At 46.7% G+C, this 19,803-nt stretch overlaps 2 protein-coding genes across 4 annotated transcripts in view; one reads left to right on the forward strand and one right to left on the reverse strand.

Annotated features, from left to right (window-relative positions):
• The window catches only part of LOC138567347 (deoxyribonuclease-1-like 1), a 184,839-nt gene that overhangs the window by 121,222 nt on the left and 43,814 nt on the right, over window positions 1-19,803 (reverse strand). The window lies entirely within an intron of this gene.
• Window positions 438-19,803, forward strand: part of LOC138567348 (mitochondrial carnitine/acylcarnitine carrier protein-like) — a 165,847-nt gene continuing 146,481 nt past the window's right edge. For both annotated transcript variants that reach the window (XM_069645464.1, XM_069645465.1), the window contains exon 1: window positions 438-792. In XM_069645464.1, coding sequence (XP_069501565.1) covers window positions 682-792 — 111 coding nt within the window. In that variant the 5' untranslated portion in view covers window positions 438-681. The remainder of the gene's footprint in view (window positions 793-19,803) is intronic.

Below are 19,803 nucleotides of genomic sequence, written 5' to 3' on the forward strand. Positions count from 1 at the left end.
CTGAGTTCCAGATGGGCAGGTCATGGCAGGAGAACGGCTGCGTGTGGGCCTTCCCTTTGCAGGCTAGCTTTGACACTCGAGGATAGTGCTAGAAGGCTGGCACCCAGTATTTGTGCGGTAGCCTATTTTATTTCCAAATGTTCTCTTAGGGAAAGGGTTGGGTGTGCTGAACATGTGTAATACGGGGCCACTTTGAATACTATTTCCAGGGCTTCTTTTGGTTCCCAGTCCACCTCTGGGACCCATCTGAGGCAGGGGGCTGAGAGGGGCACTCTGCCAGCTGATGACCCCTTGATAGACACTTGCCTCCTATCAGGGTGTGCCCGCCTCCCTCAGCCCTCGCGGTGACATGGAGACAGCTACAATGGGCTTGCCCGCTCTGCCCCACGAGATAAGACTCGGGCAAAGACGTGATGAAAGAATTCAGTGAAATATATGTCAGATGCCAAGGAGGTCAGAGTCTAACGGTGCTGGCTGTAATGATTAACTGGCACGGGGAGGCCTCGCATGCCACTTGCTGCCCAGTGCAGAGGATAGGCGGTAAACGACCCTCATCCCCATCAGATGTTGCCACCAGCAGCCCGAGGATGACCTCCCTGTGACCCGGTCAGCGGGGTCAGCAACTAGTCCTCCCAGCCCGGTGTGCTGCCGCCGCTGCAGCCCCGCCACCTGCGCCAGGAGATGGCACAGAAGGGGAAGGCCGAGGCAGTCTCCCCGGTGAAGAACTTCTTTGCGGGGGGTGCAGGAGGGATCTGCCTCATCTTGGCAGGGCAGCCCCTGGACACCATCAAGGTAGGCCCCGTGCCGTGAACCTAGTGAGCGGACCTTCCTTTGCTTATATCCAGTGGGGAATGGGGAGGGGAGGGGTTATATGATGCTGTGCGAGTAAGTTTAGAATGGTGCTGTGTTGTAGTTGTGTAATTGTATAGTGCTTGCGTGCCTCCCTTAACTTGCTTCAAGGCGCTGACAGGGAAAACAGGAGAGCATGGGACAGGGAGCGTGGGAAAAGGAGCGAGAAGGAGAGAATGCGGTGTTATGTTACGCTGGGTGTTTTGATAGTTCCTATGTCACTCCAAAGGGGCTTCAATGCGCTGAGGAGGAACAGGAAGCAGGCATGTATTAGAAGAGAAGCAATAAGCCAGGCACACGAGGCGTTTGTTTGGGGGTTCATTGAGGACCGGTCGGGGGTGTGAGGATCTCTTGGATGACTTGTAGTGGTATGCTGTGGAATATCCGAGGGTCAGTAAATTGATAGCAATGTGAGCAGGTGCCGATTTCCCAATTAGCACACTAAGCACGTGCACAGTTGCACCCTAGATTAGGAGGGGAGGGAGGGGGCTTATGTTCCAGGCCTAACGATGTTTAACATTGCTGCAGCAGAGTCCCTATCTGCAGAGGGGCGCCATCCATCATCGGGGCGTGGGCACGGAAGTGAGCATGAGACCGCAAAATTGCTGCGACAAGGCAACACAACAAACGGTCACAATCCTTACAAAGAGTACCCTTTACTGTCAGCAGCCAAGGGCATTCCAAAGAAAATAGGCTTGGGGAGACTAACTGGCAGAAGACACAGAAGATGTGCTTGTTGGGAATGTTTGTAAGTTGAAGTTACTGGTGTGTAAAGCCAAAGAACACAAACCCTGTTTTATATAAAAACGTGTTGTAATATTTAAATGAATGTGTCACACTATTTTTGTTTTTAATATTAAAATATTGCAAAATACAAAGAAAGAGTGCTAAAGAGTGTTGGCGGGTTCACTGACAAACCTCGTAGTTATCTAACCAAGTGCTATTCTCCCACGAGAATACAATGTATAGGTTAAACAAAAATAAACTCCCGGAGACTTGTGCCATATTGTAGGTCGCTTGTCAAATGTTTAATTGTCACATGCAACTAGCTGCCCTTTCTGATGACACGTGTTTCGGCTGGTTCACCTTTCTCAAATCAGGGCAAATTGTATTTTTGTTTTCACCTTTGTGCATGCTGGGTGTTTCATGCCTATCCCCACACCCACTCCGGGGAGACGCGACAACAAAGCTTAAATCAATTGACAACAAATATTACTAATAGCATAAAAATATCAGTCAAACATTGGAGTCGCCAGCAGAAGACCAGTCTGGAGGGGCAGGAGCGATTTGCTACAATGTATAGTTTACCTGAGACTTGAGCTTTTACGCATCTACGTCAATACAGGGACTTGTACTGGGATGCCAAGGGAGGATCGCCTGTGTAGATTGGGTAAATGGGACATTGAAACCGCCAGACACGTTCTCAGCAATTGCAGTCTCCTGGCCCTCCTAAACAAGGAGTTCTTGCAGGCCACTGAGGGTCTTTATCTGGCACTGGACAGTCTGTTCGTGGCTGTGCAAGCGTCTTTTGAGTCCGCTTTTGTCTGTTGGGATATGCAAGGTCTGTCAGGAACAATGGGCGCGTCACTCGGAGGCGCCCACAATGCAAACCGAATCGCATCTAGGCGCCCCTCACAGCTGGAGAACCTAGTGCATCGGCATGAGGTTACAAGAAAGACCCGGAAGATAGAGGGAAAGGAAGCAAAAGTGAAAACATGCATGCATGATGTCTGAAACCATTCTGCATATGCTTCTCCGGTACTAGTTAGTTGCCATCTGGCCCATGTAGATCCACTTTTCCCGTTATAAATACAGGACTACAAGTCCCAGAATACAAAGAAAATAACACCCACCTAACCTGCACTTGCGCTTCTGGGCTCACTCACCTTGCACTAGCCTGTCTGGGCCTGCCCCTATCCCCACACTTCTTGTTACTGCACTTGCACAATCCAAATAACACAAGGCCTAGTAGGATCATTTTTTGTTTTTCTTTGTACTGCGTAGACCTCCGGCCGGCCCATAGAACCGAGGTTTGCTCCAAAGTACTTTAAGACGAGATAGCTGCACCCTTGAGATGGATGGGGTTGCAGATTTATTACTCCAACACCAATCAATAAGGACAACTCAATGGTTTGGCAAAGGGAGTCCGTTTAATGACAAGTTCAAAAAACGGGGAGTCATGGAAATCAGCAGTGATGCGATCGTCCTTCTCGCTTCAACTCCAACAAACTTCATACAAGTTGCAACATTTATACTCAAAACTCGTCATAATTGATGTGTAACACTCAAAAGTTAACATGCAATTCTATTGGTTAGGAAAAGGTAACTTTAATATAGGTGCTATATCCGTATATGGTAACGGAGTGAGGGGATTGGGTAAAACACTGTCAGGTGGGCATCTAAGCCCTTCCTTCAAAATGATTACTGCAGACGTCACTAAAAGTATGACGTCCCATTGGTTCTACCAACTATAGGACCCTAGATTATTTGGTCCATCGTGATTGGGTTGGCACCAACCCCATGCATAAATTTCCACTTTGCTTAGCAGCAGGCTAAATGGTCAGCCAGGTGTTGGGTGCCCCTCAGTTACCGGGCCTTCCTCCAATTAAGGTTACAATCAATCATCGCTTTAGCAACTATGTATCAATTATTTTACTGTGGTTGGCCTCAAAACTGCATCTTCTGTCTGGAAAAGTTCTGATATCTCTGCTTGGGAGGCTGCCAAGCGTAGGTGTGAAAACGTGCTTCTCCTTGCTCGACTGGTCACGTGCTTCCCACACCGTGAATTTGTCTGGTTTCTCTCAATTTGTTCATTTGATTCTTATTTAGCTTGCCACCTGCCTACGTCTCCTTATCTTGACCTTTCAGAGACAGGATATTCTGTTCTTAAGTTTCAATTATATGTAGCTACTGTTCGTTCCTTCTATTGGTATGACCTTGGCTATCCTGGCACGAGTTGCATCTGCCAAGTTTCGATTCAGCCGTCTCTTCTCGCTTTGCTAGAATATGAATCTTGTCTTGTTTGGCCTCTAGTAACCCGAGTTGTTTCTGCTTTTCGTGCAAAGTGGAATCGCACTCATAATACTGTGCTTTGTTTTGAGGTAGATTATGTATAATGGCGCATGCCGCACTATTCTTCTACTTAGCATATCAAGCCGCACTGCTTTCTTAGCTTTCTTGCGGTTCCAAGCATTTGTACAGGTGTTAGCTGGTCGAATATCTTCATCCTGTGTACAGCTTCATTCTCTTACATTTGGACATCATCTTTTATCTTATGTTCACGATATCCTTACTCGTGGCATTTCGTCTTTGTGTGTCATTCTTGGGTTGTCATTTCTTCTATCTGTGAGTCTGTCCGGGTCCTTGTGACGTCACCATTCGTCTTCCATTAAGGCCTTTTTGGTTTCTTCCGGGACAGTACTGAGGCAACCTCCATTTCGTCTCATTTGCTGGTAAGGTTTTCTTAATGGATACCTTACTGTCCAGGGTTTTCTGGGTATTGGGACTTCAATAGGTGTTGTTCTCGTAATAGGTACTGGGCAGAGCCCTACTGCGGCTCTCTGCTGATTTATCTGCTCATTATACGTCACATATTTTGGTGTGAACGTTCCTGGTACTTCAAAATGGGTGACTGGAGTGCAGGCTTTATTTGGGACCTCCTCTACATCTTCATCCCTGTCCCACCACCCCGCCTTGTTGTGTCTTGAAACACCTTTTGCTGTATAGGCGCCTTATAAATACCCAATAAAGTAAATGGATGAATAAGTAAACCTCTTTTCTCACTAACAACTCCCTCCCATTTCCCCAAAACTATTTATAATGGTTGTGAACGAAACCCAGACCACCTTCTCCCTTCACCTTTGCTGTCCTCCACAATGACTTTGCCATGTTCTTATGCACCTTACAGTAAAAATAAAAGTGAAACAGGTTTCGTTTTATGATAAGCAAAGATAGAATTTGGCCCAGCTCCCCCTTCTCACCTCACTCCCTCATTAAAAAAAAACATCTCGATCCAACGCCTCGTGCCAACCCCTCTCACTATTCTTCTCACCTACTGCTCACCCGGCACCCACAACCTCTTCTTCTACAATCGCCATCTGCCAGCTGAAACACCCTTACATGATGTTCCTACCATCATAGTCAAAGCTTAGTAACAACATAATATTGTCTCTGCGGAGGCCCAAGCGCCAAAATTAACAGAACCAGTGTTGTACTACTTTTCCAGGACTGCCTGTGTGGAACTCTTTCAATCTTCAATTTGCTATTGCAGACTGCGGAACATGGCCCACAGTGCATGTAACCTCACCAAAGCCCAAATTTTACCCTTGCTAGATACACTGTGACCCTTTCAATTTGTATTGTGTGCTTTTTTTTCTCAATTTTTTTGTGTGCATCTAATTTTGCTTTGAGACCTCTTGTATTACCCCTGTTGCCTGATTACCTGTTCAACCCTGTCTGCGCCCCTCTCCCACCCTCCTAATGCGCAATTGGCCCACTTTGCCCTTTGCAGCACCTAATGAGGGTCTTCCCTACTCTGCACCTGTTTGTAGCCATTTTAGCTTGGCCTATGCTCAGGTAACTGTCCTGTGGGTCTGTGACCCTTTCCATTTGGATCGTGTGCACTTTTAGTACATCGTATTTTATTTAAAGGAACAATCCTCCTCTCATTGACTTGCTGCATGTCCCTGTAGCCCCGGAACCCGCCCTCCTTACTCCCATATTCCCACCCACCTCCTACCCCGCCCCTTAACCTTGATTGGGCTCAGCTGCATTTTTAATGAAGCCTCTAGGGCAGCGTCTTCCCAGGCAGCCCCATCAGCTAAGGGTCCCGAGGCAAAGGGCAGCTCCTGAAGAAGCAGCTCCAGTCGTCTTTGCCCATGTTCGCCCCTCTCAGCTTCTTAACATAGTTTGCCAAGGACTGCTAGATATGTCATAGTACTATCACTGCTGCACTCCAACCATTAAGTACCGTTTCATTAACTCCTTGGCCCCCACATTAGGCGCTCTTCACAAATGTAGGCGTTTCTGCATTTACGGTTGTGCCACCATTTTAGACGTTTCTCCCTCTAGCGAGCAATCTCAAATCTAGATGTTACTGCATTTACTGTTGCACCCTCATTGTAGGCATTTCTCACTGTATCCAGGTGTCCCAAATCTAGGTGTTTCTGAATTTGCTGTTGTGCCCCCATTTTGGACGTTTATCCCTCTATCCAAGAATCCCAAATCTAGGTAATAAATTTGCCTCCCCCCTCACCCACAGACTATTGTAAATTACTCGCCCATCCCTCTGTGCCACTCTCCCGCTGCTCAGGTTCCCAATCTAGGGAGACCACAACTGGTGAGATTGTTAGACAGAGCGCAAACAAGGTTGCGTCAGATGCTGGACCTTAGGGTTCACTGAGTACCAGCCATTATATCTAGGATGTACTTGTATATCCGTTAATACAGAACTTGATGCAACTAAGAAGGTGCCACCAAAAAGCAATTGCAGACACAACAAGACACATAGACGTGGATATTGGACCGGGCTCACAAGCACAAGCCATAATTTCTTGGATGTAGTGTTAGGACCAATATAACTGAACTGGATGCAACAGTACTCGAATAAGCAATTGCAGACCCAAAAAGACACAGGGAGGACCGTAGCCTAGCAGCCCCAAACTCCAAAGGGAAATACTGCCACATCGAAAGGCACTGGAAGGTCATCAGGAACAGGATCTCCCTCCAATATACTAAGTGCACCCAAGCACTATTTAATACACTACTATCCCCACTGACCTGGACTTCGATCCTCGAGGGCGTTCAACCCACAGCGCTTTGGAATCATAAATGGTAAGAGGTGCTATACAAATGCCCAATAACATAACAATTTGTAATGGAAAAGCAAAATACCAGTGCACGAAGGCAAAAAAAAAAAAAGGAACAGGCCTGGACAGGCTACCTCTGTTTGACAGCAGACAGGCTGAAATCTCCAGAGAATCTCCCTAGAAACTTTCAGGAGAAAGCAGTCAAACATGAGGAGGACTATCCCTCCGTCTGCCAATATGACCTTCATCTCAAACTATATTTAAGGAGAGCAGTTGGTTGATAATGTGGCTGGGGTGATTCTGCCAGTGGAGGGGACACATGAGGCACGGGGAGGAAGCCGTTAGCAGGATGCAGGAAACTACCCAACTAGGATATCAGGTTTTCATAAAGCACCTTTTGCCAGATTTCTCCCACTGCAACATTAGCAGTTATTATCCAGTTTGCCGGTACACTAGTGATCTTGTAAGGAAGAAGGGTCTAATAAGTCCTGCTGTCATTTGAACATGTGGAGTACAGGCTTCCCTGATGTGAGATGCCATCATTTCACTCATAGCTATATGTTGGTTGCTTGTATCTTTGTTATTGCTTTAAGGTCATTCCAAAGCACAGAAGGTGAAAAGGATAAAGTAAGTAGAGGGAAGAAACAGAAGGAGCGTGCAGTGAAAGCAAGGATGCAACATCATTTCTATTGAACCTCGATGAATTTCAGTCCCGTGGCGCCCCCTGCCCCGACATACTAGCATGACCACCACAGTCACTGCCTTGCAGATCTCTCAAATGAACCCATGTCATGTGTGAGCAAGTCATCCCTTCCTAGTTTTTCCTTTGAATTATAATGGAAAAAGCAAAACTATAAGTACCAGAATGCAAATAGCAAACCAGACTGCATGACCTACTCATGAGTGCCAACTTGAGAGCTCCTGCGATGCCCATCTAAGGCATGCAGCAGCACCTTCTCACGCAACTATACACTCTCCGAATCCAGCGGCAGTGGGAACTGTTGTACAGCATAGAGGAACAATACCTAAAGACAAGCTTAGGGTATTGCTGAACCCATTCCCCTTGGTGTCCTTCCTTTATTTCCAAAAAGCAAGGTACTCAATCCCGTGAGTGAGCAGCCTTCCCTTGCACCTTCATGCACTCACTAGCTCACCCTCCCCTTGCTCAGTGCTTCAGATTCAATACCCAGAGGAGCAGAACCAGGGGAGAGCAATGGCCATTCTTTGGAGGAGCCAGCCAGCATTTTAACTGTTCTTAAATTAGTATATAAAATCGGAGTTTTCCCCAGATCCACCCAAATCCTCCAGACCAATGGCTTTTAAATAGATCTTCGAGTTGGAATAGCATTTCAAAGCCACAGTACACGCCATGCAGTTTTTAAAGATTGAGCGCTATAGGGAAGGTGTAAGGGACCACGGCGACTCCAGCAGGCAATGGAAGGCGACAGATGGGGGGAATGCCTGCATTCCTTGCATATTATCCTCATTATATGTATTCCATTACCTTCTCATCCCATTTTGGACATACTAAGATGATCCCTCCTCGAGATAGATATTTTTTTTATATAAATGTATAAGAGCTAAGGTCCGTTCCTAGAAGGAGTGCCCAAATAGACACTCACCTAACCACAACTCCTTGAACCCCCCACCCCCCTGTAGAGATCCATAGAAGTAATGAGGAGGTGCAGAAAACATCAACAAAAAACTGGGAGACGGAGGGAACAAGTTCTGCAAAGAGAAATAAAGACAGGCTATGTGTAATGAGGATTACCTGGGAGGAATGCAGGCAGTACCAGACTCCTTGTCCGCTTGTCCTAGTCTTCATTACAGGCCAGACATCGGAGGATAGCACAAGGGCAACGCGCTGGTCTTGGAAGCAAGTCCACAAAGAGCAACATAGGTTTTGAATCATGGATCTGCGCTTTGAAAAACCAAACTCAGGTATTAAGCGTGTTATAAAAATAAAAAAAATGAACTAAATAGTGATGACATAGCAAGCCGTAGAATCGCCTACCCATCTTAGAAGGACACATGGGCAAAGTGTGCCGTCAATACAAAAGGCAACTTGCACAGGAACAGACCTAGGACCTGCCACACAGTTTTCAAAGCACGCATTACCGTCAAAGTATAGAGAAGCACAAACATACTATTAATCTCAGGAAGAGAAATACGGCTGTCCAAACAGAGGACGCAGCATCTCGCTGGTAGTGTGGCCTTGAATGTCAATTGCCTGAGGACTGATTCTCAGGAGACAAAAAGAGCCGGATTTACAAAAGCATTTTACAATGGCACAATCCCATTGAAAAACACCCTTTAAACCTGGCCCGAAGGGCTTGGACCAAAAGAAAAAGTGCCAAGTCTTGGATAAAATTAAACTAACGAAAGGACCCAAAAGAGGAAGTGGAAGTGCCCAGTGAACATTCCTCCCAAAATCTTCAAGGATGCCATTTTGCAAGGCCAATGCTGGGCTGCTGGGCTCATCTGCCCTGCAGTAGGTGTACCCTCGGTCTCCCCAGCTCAGACTCCCAGGCTGATGGCAAAAGGGAATTCGTGGAGAGCCCCCGCTCCCACATGGGGATTTCATGCAGAGACAGAACTAGAAGGAGGGGAAAAGGGGCTGGTTGGTTTATTTCTGCGCAGCTCCTTGCAGAGGACAGTCAAGCAATTGGATTTTTTGTTTTAAATGCACATTCGTTGATTTTCTCAGTCACTGTGTTCGGAGTGGGACGAATAAGAGTGGACGAGGTGGCAATGGCTGGGAAGTGAGATGGGAGAAAGGGATTTGAAGGGATAGTCTACAACAAGAAACAATCCAATCGAAAGTTTCAATAAAGGGAAATTGAAGCATGTGGAAAAGGACACTATTTTCATTTACGAAATTACCTCATCACACAATGTTTTGTTTAACAAAATGTTTCCCCCATTACCGCCCCGCACCACCGCCCCCATGCCACGAGGCTCACTGGAAAGTTACCCTCTTCTGTGCATTTGCAATTTTAAATCATTCTTCAATTCTGAGAGAATATTAAGGTGCTGCTCCAGGGGAACCCCGACATTTGAGAGGCCCAAGGATGCATTCAGCCTCCGCCCTAAAACAGTATTATTTTTGTTGTTGCCCTTAACTGTACATTGGGGGATGGGCAGAAACAAAAAACGTTTTTTAGCACATGAGCCTCCTCCCCGCCCAGTCTTGAGGACCCCCACACCACATTGGTAAGCACTAAAAGGAAGCATATGTACCCCTAAACCGAGTTGCCCAGAAGGGGCTGGGGTTCATATATAAATGATTTCACTATTTTCATCAAAATCCAGAGTATTTGCATCTATTGCTCTGCAGCTCTGTGATAATGGTTCAACTTGCACCGGAACTAACTAAAATGGCGAATTTGATGGAGATGAATAAATGCAGAAGACAACTCGAGCTCAATAATTGAAGTGTGTTCTTCGATTGGCAAGTTTCCGTGTCACAGGAATATACAGGCAAAAAAAATAAAAACTGCAAACTGTACCTTCCACGGGGGGGGGGGGGGGCTGTAGAGTCCCGGGAGAGACAAGGAAATGAAATGTGACCATTGTTAATATTAATGATAGCAATAATAATAACACTTTTTATATGGCGGTACATGCCGGATTCTTTCTGCTTCCAGGTGCTGTAATGATTGATGTTTTTAGTGCCCAACTCGCTGCTACACAACCGTGATTTCACCACTGCCCCCACCCCTCCCACCCCCCCCAGGAAATATCAATTTGAGCATTTGGAGTATCACATTGCGATAGTTAAAGATCCTGAGATTCTGACCGGTGAGAAATAAATGCTTTTAAAACTTAAGGCGTGCACCTTTTGCACTTTAGCAGCAACTGTATGGGAAACGCCCGCCCCTCTGCTGGGTTATTTTGCAGGTGTTCAGTTGCAAGTACTCACCGACCCCAGGTGCACTCCAGACCAAACTTCGGCAGTCGAGCCCACTTCGGTTGCAGGTACAAATGCGGCAATTGTGCAGCTCTGCAGCTTTCAGCGGCTGAGTTACAGCGATGATTCCATGGCAGGACAATGGTGATTTCTCCGCTCCTGATGAAGGGATCAGGCAGGGCACAGAGGGGCACAGCAGCAAGGCACCTGTGAAGTTAGTCACCACGGCTGGGCGACATGGTGACCGTGTGCGCTCAGGGCAGGCGTACTCCCCTAATTCCGGACATAGGATGCGCAGGTGCACAAAACGTGGCAGGAGAGTGTCTTGGAACCAGTGGTTATGATCTACCAAGTTTCAAGTGTCAAATCGAAACGGTGGCGGATTCAGAGCAAAAGTCCCGAGCAAGCTGGTCAGTTTACTGGTTAGCCCAGGAACACTTCCGAAGAGGCTCGCTTGCAGGTTAAGATGAAGGTGCTGTGAGTAGTTGTTCCCACTATTCAAATGAGTTGAAGTTCCTTTGCAGACCTTTTAAGTTCAATCAGATGCAGAGGGGTCCTGCAGGACAACAGCAGGGTCAGGGTGCCAAACCTTCCAGCGGGGTAACGGTTCCTTGACTCGGCTTCTTAGTTTCAGGATGCTTGGATCCTATCCTGGTTCAGTGAGAACCCAAGAGATCGATGTTGTATGGGTGTTTTGAGCCTTCTCTTATCCTGGATCTCCTTTGCGCAAAAACAAAGAGGACCCAATGGGAGATCTGTTCACATTCAGGTACACCAGACATGGACCAATCGCAGACCATGGTGGTCCCAGTCATTCCCAGCACACCAGACTCTCTGGCACCCAGGATGTGTATTGAACTAAACTGTTCAGCCCACGTCCTGGAGGCACACACAAGGCATTCAGAAGCCCGCAAAAGCTTGGCGTTTTGTGGGAGAATGCATGGCCAAATAAGGACTGACCTAGGTCTGCTTGACTTGGGGAAGGCAAAGGGACATGATGGCCAAAGGACAGGACAAAGAACCTTGTGGCATGGCCATTTTGGATCCAGGCCACCTTCCTGTGCCAGCCGCGGTAATCGCGGTTTGCATGGCAAGAAAGGGTTAGAAAATATGCGAAAAGAAAAGCCGCCACCATCCCTGTCCAAGGCACATCTGCACTTCTACCCCAAAATCCTTTGAGGGAGTCTAGGGCCTTTGGAAACGAAAGGTAGACCCAAGCGCTCTGTAAGGTACTTCGTGCACTTGTAACATGTTGCAGAAAAGCTGCAACATTGGAAAGGACTAAGAGAAACAAAGTCTCACAGTACTGACTGTCTTTAAGGACATGTCAGTTTCCCCATAACAAAGTGAGGGAAAACCCAGCAGAGTGCAGCAGAAGCTGTGATGCACTGGCAAAAGTCAGGCTAGGCTTTTCAGACAACGGCAAAAGGTTGGGGGGTACACAACTGGAGAGAAAATTGCAGATAAATGGGAATCTTTCCTAACACTCGCCTCTCCCAGACCAAGGATAGGGGGAGTTAATCCACCACTGGAGGAGTCTCATGTTCAGGTTGGTTAAACATTCTGACCAACCCATCAAAATTGCAATGTTGGACACCTGGCCTATGCTTCATAGTGAAGTCAAACCCTTGCAGGTTTATGGACCACCTGAGCAACTTTGTATTCTCTCCCTTCATGTTCAGGATCCAGGGTTTATGGTCAGTTTGCACAGTGAAGTGGGTCCCATAGAGGTAGGGCCTCAGCTTCCTTAGGGCCCACACAACAGAGAAACATTCTTTCTATACTGTGGACCACCTGAGCTCTCTGTCTTTAAGCTGGCGACTAAAGAATCCAATAGGGTGTTCCTTACTCTTCTCGTCTACTTGTGATAGTACAGTTCCTATCTGAGTGTCAGAGGCATCTGTCTGCACAATAAAAGGTCTTTGGTAATCAGAGGCCCTGAGAACAGTGGCATGGTACAAGGCCTTTTCACAATCCTCAGACCAAGGTACCTTCATGGGTTTCTTTGGAGGTGTGAGCAATCGGAGGGGCAGCTATGATGCCATAGTCTGACATGAAATTTCTGTAGTACCCTGTGAGTCCTAAAAAGGTTTGCACTTGAGTTTGTGTAGTGGGAGTAGGCCAGTCTTGTACTGCTTGTACTTTACTGGGTAGAGGCTGTATCCTCCCTCCACCTCCTTCATGCCCAAGGTAGGCCGCTGAATCTAGATCAATCTGGCACTTACTGGCCTTTGTAGTCAAGTGGGCCTTCTGAAGAACCTGCAACACACTTCTAATGTGTTTCACATGATCCTCCCAGGTGGCACTCAAACTGCTATATCATCCAGATATGCTAGACAGAATTCATCCAACCCATTACGGACATGATGGACAAGCCTCCGAAAAGTGGCAGGTGCATTCTTTAACCCAAAAGGCATTACCCTGAACGGGTAAAAGCCCTCTGGAGTTGAGAATGCGGTCTTCTCCTTGGCATGTTCTGCGAAGGCTATTTCCTAATAGCCTGCAGTGAGATTAAATGTGCTGAGGTGTTTGGAGGCACCCAAAGTATCCACCAGCTCATCTGTTCCAGGCAAGGGTTGTGCATCTGTCTTGGTGACAGCATTCCAAACCCTGTAATCCACACAGAACCTCAGCTCAGAGGAACCTGCTTTTGGAACCAGAACCACAGGGTTTCAATCACCCCAAGATCTAACATCTTGTTGACCTCTGTCTTGATGTAAGACCTTACTTTGTCTGGCATTCTGTATCCCCTACCTTTGGTAGGTAGGCTATCGCCTGTGCCAATGTCATGTTTGCACCAAGGTGTGAAACCAGGTGCTAGGGAAAACAAGGGGGAGAATTGCCTCAGCAAACTTCTCACCTCATCTTGCTGAACAGAAGTCAGGTCAGGGGGCACTTTGACACCCTCAATGGAGCTATCTGAAGGACTGCCCTGGAACAGGTCAGGAAGGGGTTCAGACTCCTCCTCCTCAACATCTCAAGCCAACAGCAGTGCAGCTATTTCAACTCTTGGGATGACATCATTTAGCCTATTTACATGGAACACTTGGAGCCTGTGCAGCCCTTCCAAGGTCCACTAAATAGTTAACCTCACCCAGTGACTCCACCACTATGTAAGGGCCTGGCCATTTGTCCTGCAAAGCTCTAGGCCTTACAGGATTCATGATCAGGAATTGTTGGCCTGGTGGGAAGTGGATCAGGGAAGCTTTCTGGTCAGACCAATGATTCACCAGAGCCTGCCCAGCCTTCAACTTTTCGCTAGCCTGACCATTCAGGAGTACTATTCTTTTTCTGAGTCCCTGAGACATAGTCCACTACATTGGTAGTGATAGGGGAGTAGGCATTTCCCACCCCTACTTGCCTATATTGGTTCCCTCCCAGGGTTACCACAAAGAAGCTCAAAGGGGCAGATGCCAACACCCCCCTAAGGCAAACAGTAAGCATGGCAACATGAGATCCAATTTCTCCTTCCCAATCATGCTTTTAAGGGTTCTGTTAAACCGCTCAACTAAACCATTGGTTTGTGGGTGGTATGCAAAGGAAAACTTATAGGTAACCCCACATTACTTCCACATGGCCTGCATATACTTTGACATAAATTTGCTGCCCCGATCAGACACAACTGCATTAGGGAAGCCAACCCTAGTAAATATGCCAAGTAAAGCTTTGCAACCGATTTGGCCGTCACAGTCTTCAATGGGATGGCCTCAGGATAACTGGTGGCATGGCCTGGACGTCATTTGGGGGTCGCCAGAGGTCGCAGCCGCGACCTCTGATCTCGGCCGTGACCTCTGTGGCTTGTCTGCGACCCCCATTTTTTTCGAAAAAGGAACAAAAAATAAAACAGGGAAAAAGAAACGAAAAACAAAAAAACGGAACCGAAGCTCCATGACTGTCTCCCCTACATGGCTGCTGCCTGGGCTAAGACGCCACTCTGGGGCTCGTGCTTTCAGAGTTCTGTAACTTTTCAGTAGTTGCTTAGCAACCACAAAAAGTTAAAGAACTCTAAGGCACGAGTCAGTTTTTTCCTGCACCCAGCACTAGTGTAGTGGGGGGAGGGGTTCCACCAGGAAAGCAACAGACCTGACCTGCGCCCAGACAGCAGATTCACAGGTATTGCTATTTGCTTCTGAGGCAGAGGCACTGGCCTTTGAGAGTACAGATCTATCTTCGGGTACCATGCTAATGCTTTCCTTTCTGGAAGCAAACAAGTGAGTGAGAGTGAGAGACTGTCTGCGAGGTCAGATGGAGAGAAAGGAGCCTTTGGGAGCAGCCGCCGCTTCCTGACAGTGCTTCCCAGCAGGGTGACTTCCCCATGGCCTCCCCACTCCAATGTATCAGCCGTCATAGCACCTTTCACGGGTAAGTGGGGGCACTAGCTAACAGTTGCTGTGTGTGAAGAGTGGCACAGTGCGCTCGGAATTTAGGAAGGAGGACTAAACTGGACACAAAATTGAAAGGTAGGGAGGATGAACGTTTATATCTAGGAACCCTGGCATGGGAGGCAAAGGGGAGAGTTTGAAGGTTGTCAGCCTTGCCTGCCCTCCTCCACCATTCACAAGTCTGAAACAGCCTAGAACACATTTTGCAACGGCTTAAATAAATGCAATAAAATCGTGCAGCATTACAGTTCATTGCATACATTCTAATGCTGACTGATTCACACTGTGGACCAAGCACGTTATGGGCCTAGGATAGGAGAAAGTAACAAAATATAAATCACTATAACAAGAAAAATATAACAATAATAATAAATACTAGTATGCTGTTTATACAGCACATTGTAACTTGGGTCTCAAAGCACCTTAGAAACACGTTTCACAATTGAGAGGTATTTTCGATTTATCCGAGGAAGTACGAGAGGTTATATGGAGCTTCTAGGATGCATATCTGTGGCCACTTATCCTGTTATGTCTTCAGTGCAAGTGTTTGTGCACTCAGCAACAATACCAGTTTATCAGCAAAACTGTCATTTGTGTATACAACACAATTTCTTTCCTCCAGCGTTCGAATGACAAACCACCCCTCGTGGAACTAACACCACCTCACAGGAGAAGGTATGCCAGACAAACTCAACATTACACTGCCATATCACTAGAATTCCACACAATGAATCAGAGACAGAGCCCTGGTTAGGCTCAGGCACAGGGAAGGATGGTTAAAAGCCTCGCCAGAGAACAATGGTATCTGGACAAACGTCGAGCATGGTGGTGATCGTCGGAGTATGTGGTTGTGTTTTGTTGACTCAGTATAATATCCATTATGTACCAAAACTGCAATTGATAGGTCTTTTTTTAATTACGTTTCCCCGTCACATTTATACCTGCTTCACAGATGTTGGACAGTAAATTGTTGATGTTTGGATGTAAATTGGTTTCAACATCTTCGAGTTGCAGTTGCTTTGTTAGCTAGGTATGCAATAACAATTTAAAAAGCAGTTTTACTGACAAATGGTGTTATTTGCAACTTTTTGTTTTAGAATTTCATATAACTCTTGGTCCATTAAGGTTGTAAACCAATGTTCTGCCATTTTGGACACTTTTGTTCATGGGTGCTACTGCAGGAGAGCATTTCCTAAAATTTTGGACGCAGCCTGCTTGTGCGAGCATCAACAGGGCCTAGCAACAAAGCTCTCTCCGGCAGGCTAGAGGAGTTCCCTTGTATCGAGGACTATTAGCAATGCGGAGTCTTTTATGTTAATGTCGCACCTAAACTATATGCCATGTACACGTGAAACATACTGTAACGCATGTGAGCTGACAGGCAGATCAAACGGAAACTACCAGCAAGCTATGTTTGTAATGGTTGATACTTGGAACTCAACGCTAAGGAGAGTGACCATCATATGGACAATATTGACCAGTCTAAATACACCTTATTGTCCAATTAAGCGAGCATAACAAGAAACATTACTTAATTGCAGGACCTTGTTTGGAGCACTGAGAGTCTGAAAAAACTGAGGGGTTTCATAAAACACTTGCACTTTTTACGTGTTGTAGACTAACCCTTGGTAGAGTCATGGGCTGTAGGGTGTGCTGTGGTAGACTACGTGGGATGAGTTGTCAAAAATAAAAAAATAATTTCAACTACAAAAACGTGCAAACCGAAGCTTATGAAGGGAACTATGGATGGGGACAGAAAGGAGCCCGAAGCTGGATATAGTGATCCAGATAAGATTATGGGGGTGTGAATAGTTTTCTCCCTACATTTGGAAGTTGGGATTGAAAGGATTTTTCAGGGATTCAAATTTTATCATGCAGTGTTTTTATGCAAGTAAAAATCCATTTTAATTTTCAAACCATAGGTATTTTTTGTTGTATGCATACTTCTTGTACCCAGTAGTCAGCATAACTGGCATTCTTTAACCGTATTGGCTCTCTTCACTTCAGATAACACATTACTAGAGCTTCTGAGTGTGGCGTGTGCTGTTCATTTCTCTGGTCTGAACACAGGGACAGACTTCTGCTTATTGGTTACTGACACTGTTAGTCATACTTTTACGTTTGTCTGGCTTTTCAACAGCTCTCCATCTCCTGAGTTTTCTTTCTTGCCAGAGAACCTTACGCAACATGCTGTACAGAGTTGGGTAACTGTTGCTTAAAGGCGCTGGAACCCTCGCCAGGCGCTAGAGGTGATGTTGCCCATCGCACAAACTCAGACCCGGAAGTAGTCACACATCTTTGAACAGGCGAAGAGATGGAGTCACTCAGAGCTAGTGCTGCTCTGCTCTTCAGAAGTGAGCACACTAGCAATGGACCCAATAACACAAAGCAGAACCCTTAAAAATGCTCACAACCGCTGAAGCAAACTGTCTGTAAAGAGATAGGTTAGTAGTCAATATGCTGACCTTAATCTCAGCATATTTATTTATTTATTTGTTTCATTTATTTCAGCGCACAAAGCCCAGAGGCATCTAGGCGCTAGTTACAGAAAATGCATGTTCGCATTTGGTAGTTACAGGTAGGTAAATTCAAGTACAGCGCCGTGCTGTGAGTGTAAAATCCAAGAACAGCGCAAGCCTGTGTACCTCTCCTTCACATATGATGGGAAAGGGCATACACTGCCAAAAATGGCTAGCGCTATCCACAATAGACAGTAGTAAATTGCACATATAATTCTGTCCTCTTTGTGTGAGGTGATCTGTGGCTGTGAAGATGGGACACTCAGTGTATTTGCTTCAGTGTTTATGTTTAATATGTGGTTGTGAATGTGAGGTGATATATGTTTGTGCATAGATGGTGCTGTGTCTCCGCATAGCAAGTGATTTGTCAGTGTGTAGGAGATGCATGATGTTTGTCCCTCTGTGTAGGTATTAACACAACAAATGTGCGTGTATGGAATTTGCAACCTGTGGCAGAACAGGGACCGCGTCGGCACTCCTTAACACCGGCAGGCGAGATAAATGAAAACGCTATGCTTCCAAGTCTCCAAGGTCGATGGGACGCAGTACATATTATTACGTGTTTGAATCCATCTAATGAAGAGCTCAGGGAAGCTGGAGGAGAGAAGTGAGCATTGGTTGGCCGTGTAAAGGGAGGGCTGGGGGGGCTAGGGATGAGTAAAAGCAGGAAGGACTTTGCACCATTTATATCGGGTGCCTGCCTGATGTAACCTTAACATTTTGACACACTGTGATCATTGGATTTTAGGCACTGGAGTTTGAGGCAAATGGGAAGCACACCAACACCAAGCAGGAGCAGCTTGTTTTGTAATTTGGTAAAATGGGCCTATACACACTGATATTAATGCTACATATGGTAATCAATTCTTGTGTCAAATGTATATCATATTACAGTGATATCGTAACCATATTTTTCTTAGTGTACTGAGGAACAATGCTATGTGATGACACTGTTTTGTCAAGGGGTGAAAGGTCGTGCCACTTCCTGTGATGACACTTGGGGTGGGGTTAAATTACATCACTTTCCATGGTGTCACTTGGGGGTGGGGTCAAACAACATCACTTCCTGTGATGTCAGACGTCAAGGGTCATGTGATGTCACTTCCGCTACCCCTGGCATTTTGGTGAAATGACGTCCTTGTGGCATGGTCGACCAGCACCAGGATAAAACCTATTGCCTGAGGATGGTTGGGGGTCGAGGGGACCAACAATGTCAATCCCTACCCTCTCAAATGGTACTCCCACAACTGGGAGTGATACCAATGGAGCCTGGATTGCTGTGCCACTTTACAGATAACTGGCATGTAGCACAGCTCCTGCAGTGACCTTCTACTTGCACCCCCATCTTGGGCCAGTATACGTGCATGGATAACCTTTGTTTGGTTCTCTTGATACCAAGGTGACCAGCAAGGGGGACTTTACGTGCCAACTGCAAGAGGAAAGGCCTTACAGCAAGGGGAACTACCAACCTCCTATGGTCCCCATCTGTAGACTCTGGGCTCACTGTAGAGGCACCCACCTTCCCAATAAATCCTCTACTTCCCAGGAGGTTCGCCCTCAAGCTGGGAGAAGCCCATCTCCTTAGGCCTTCCAAAGATGGGCACTCGCGTTGGCCCTTGCTGAAGTCAACCCGATCAGGACCACCTTCCAAGAACAAACTCTGGAGTTCTGGATGGCCATGTAGATTGAGAATATCCAGCAAAACCTCTTCCTCGTCAGGTTCAGGTATTTGACCAACTAACTCCACCTCAGTGGTAGGCGAGTTAGGGGGAATATTCTTTTACCCTCTTCTGTCTTTTTTGACTCCTTTAGCTTTGGGTTTCCCCTTTGGCTTGGGCTTTGCATTGGACTTGGCCAATGCAGCCCTTGCTTGTGACCTTGTGCATGGCCTCTCTGCTGTGTCACCCCAAGGCCTACGTTTCTGATATCATTCCCCAGCAGGACCTTACCTGGGACTTGCCTCTGAATGCTCACTGGAATCCTGACCATAGTACCATTGATGGTAAGATTTACAGGCTTTACTGGGAACTTGAGAGAGGGGCCATCAGCTAACTTGGTGGGCATCAAAGGAGCTCTGGCAAGTTCCTCTGGGTCGACCAAAGTAGAATCCACTACTGTTCTGCTGGCCCCACTATCGCTAAGCGCAGGTGTATCAACCCCATGCTCAGCACACTGTCCTTAAAGTAGTGCTTGGGGTTATCTGGAATGCTAGCATAAGCCTCCGAGACTTCAGGCTCCCAGGAACCCAGGGAAACTAGGGCTACCTCAGATTCTATCCCACTGGGGAAGGAGTCCGAGGAGAAGGATGCCCCTGTGATCTCTTCATCCTCATAGGA

The sequence above is a fragment of the Ambystoma mexicanum genome, chromosome 2p (genome assembly GCF_040938575.1).
Source record: "Ambystoma mexicanum isolate Mex_15411 chromosome 2p, UKY_AmexF1_1, whole genome shotgun sequence".
Classification (NCBI taxonomy): Eukaryota; Metazoa; Chordata; class Amphibia; order Caudata; family Ambystomatidae; genus Ambystoma; species Ambystoma mexicanum.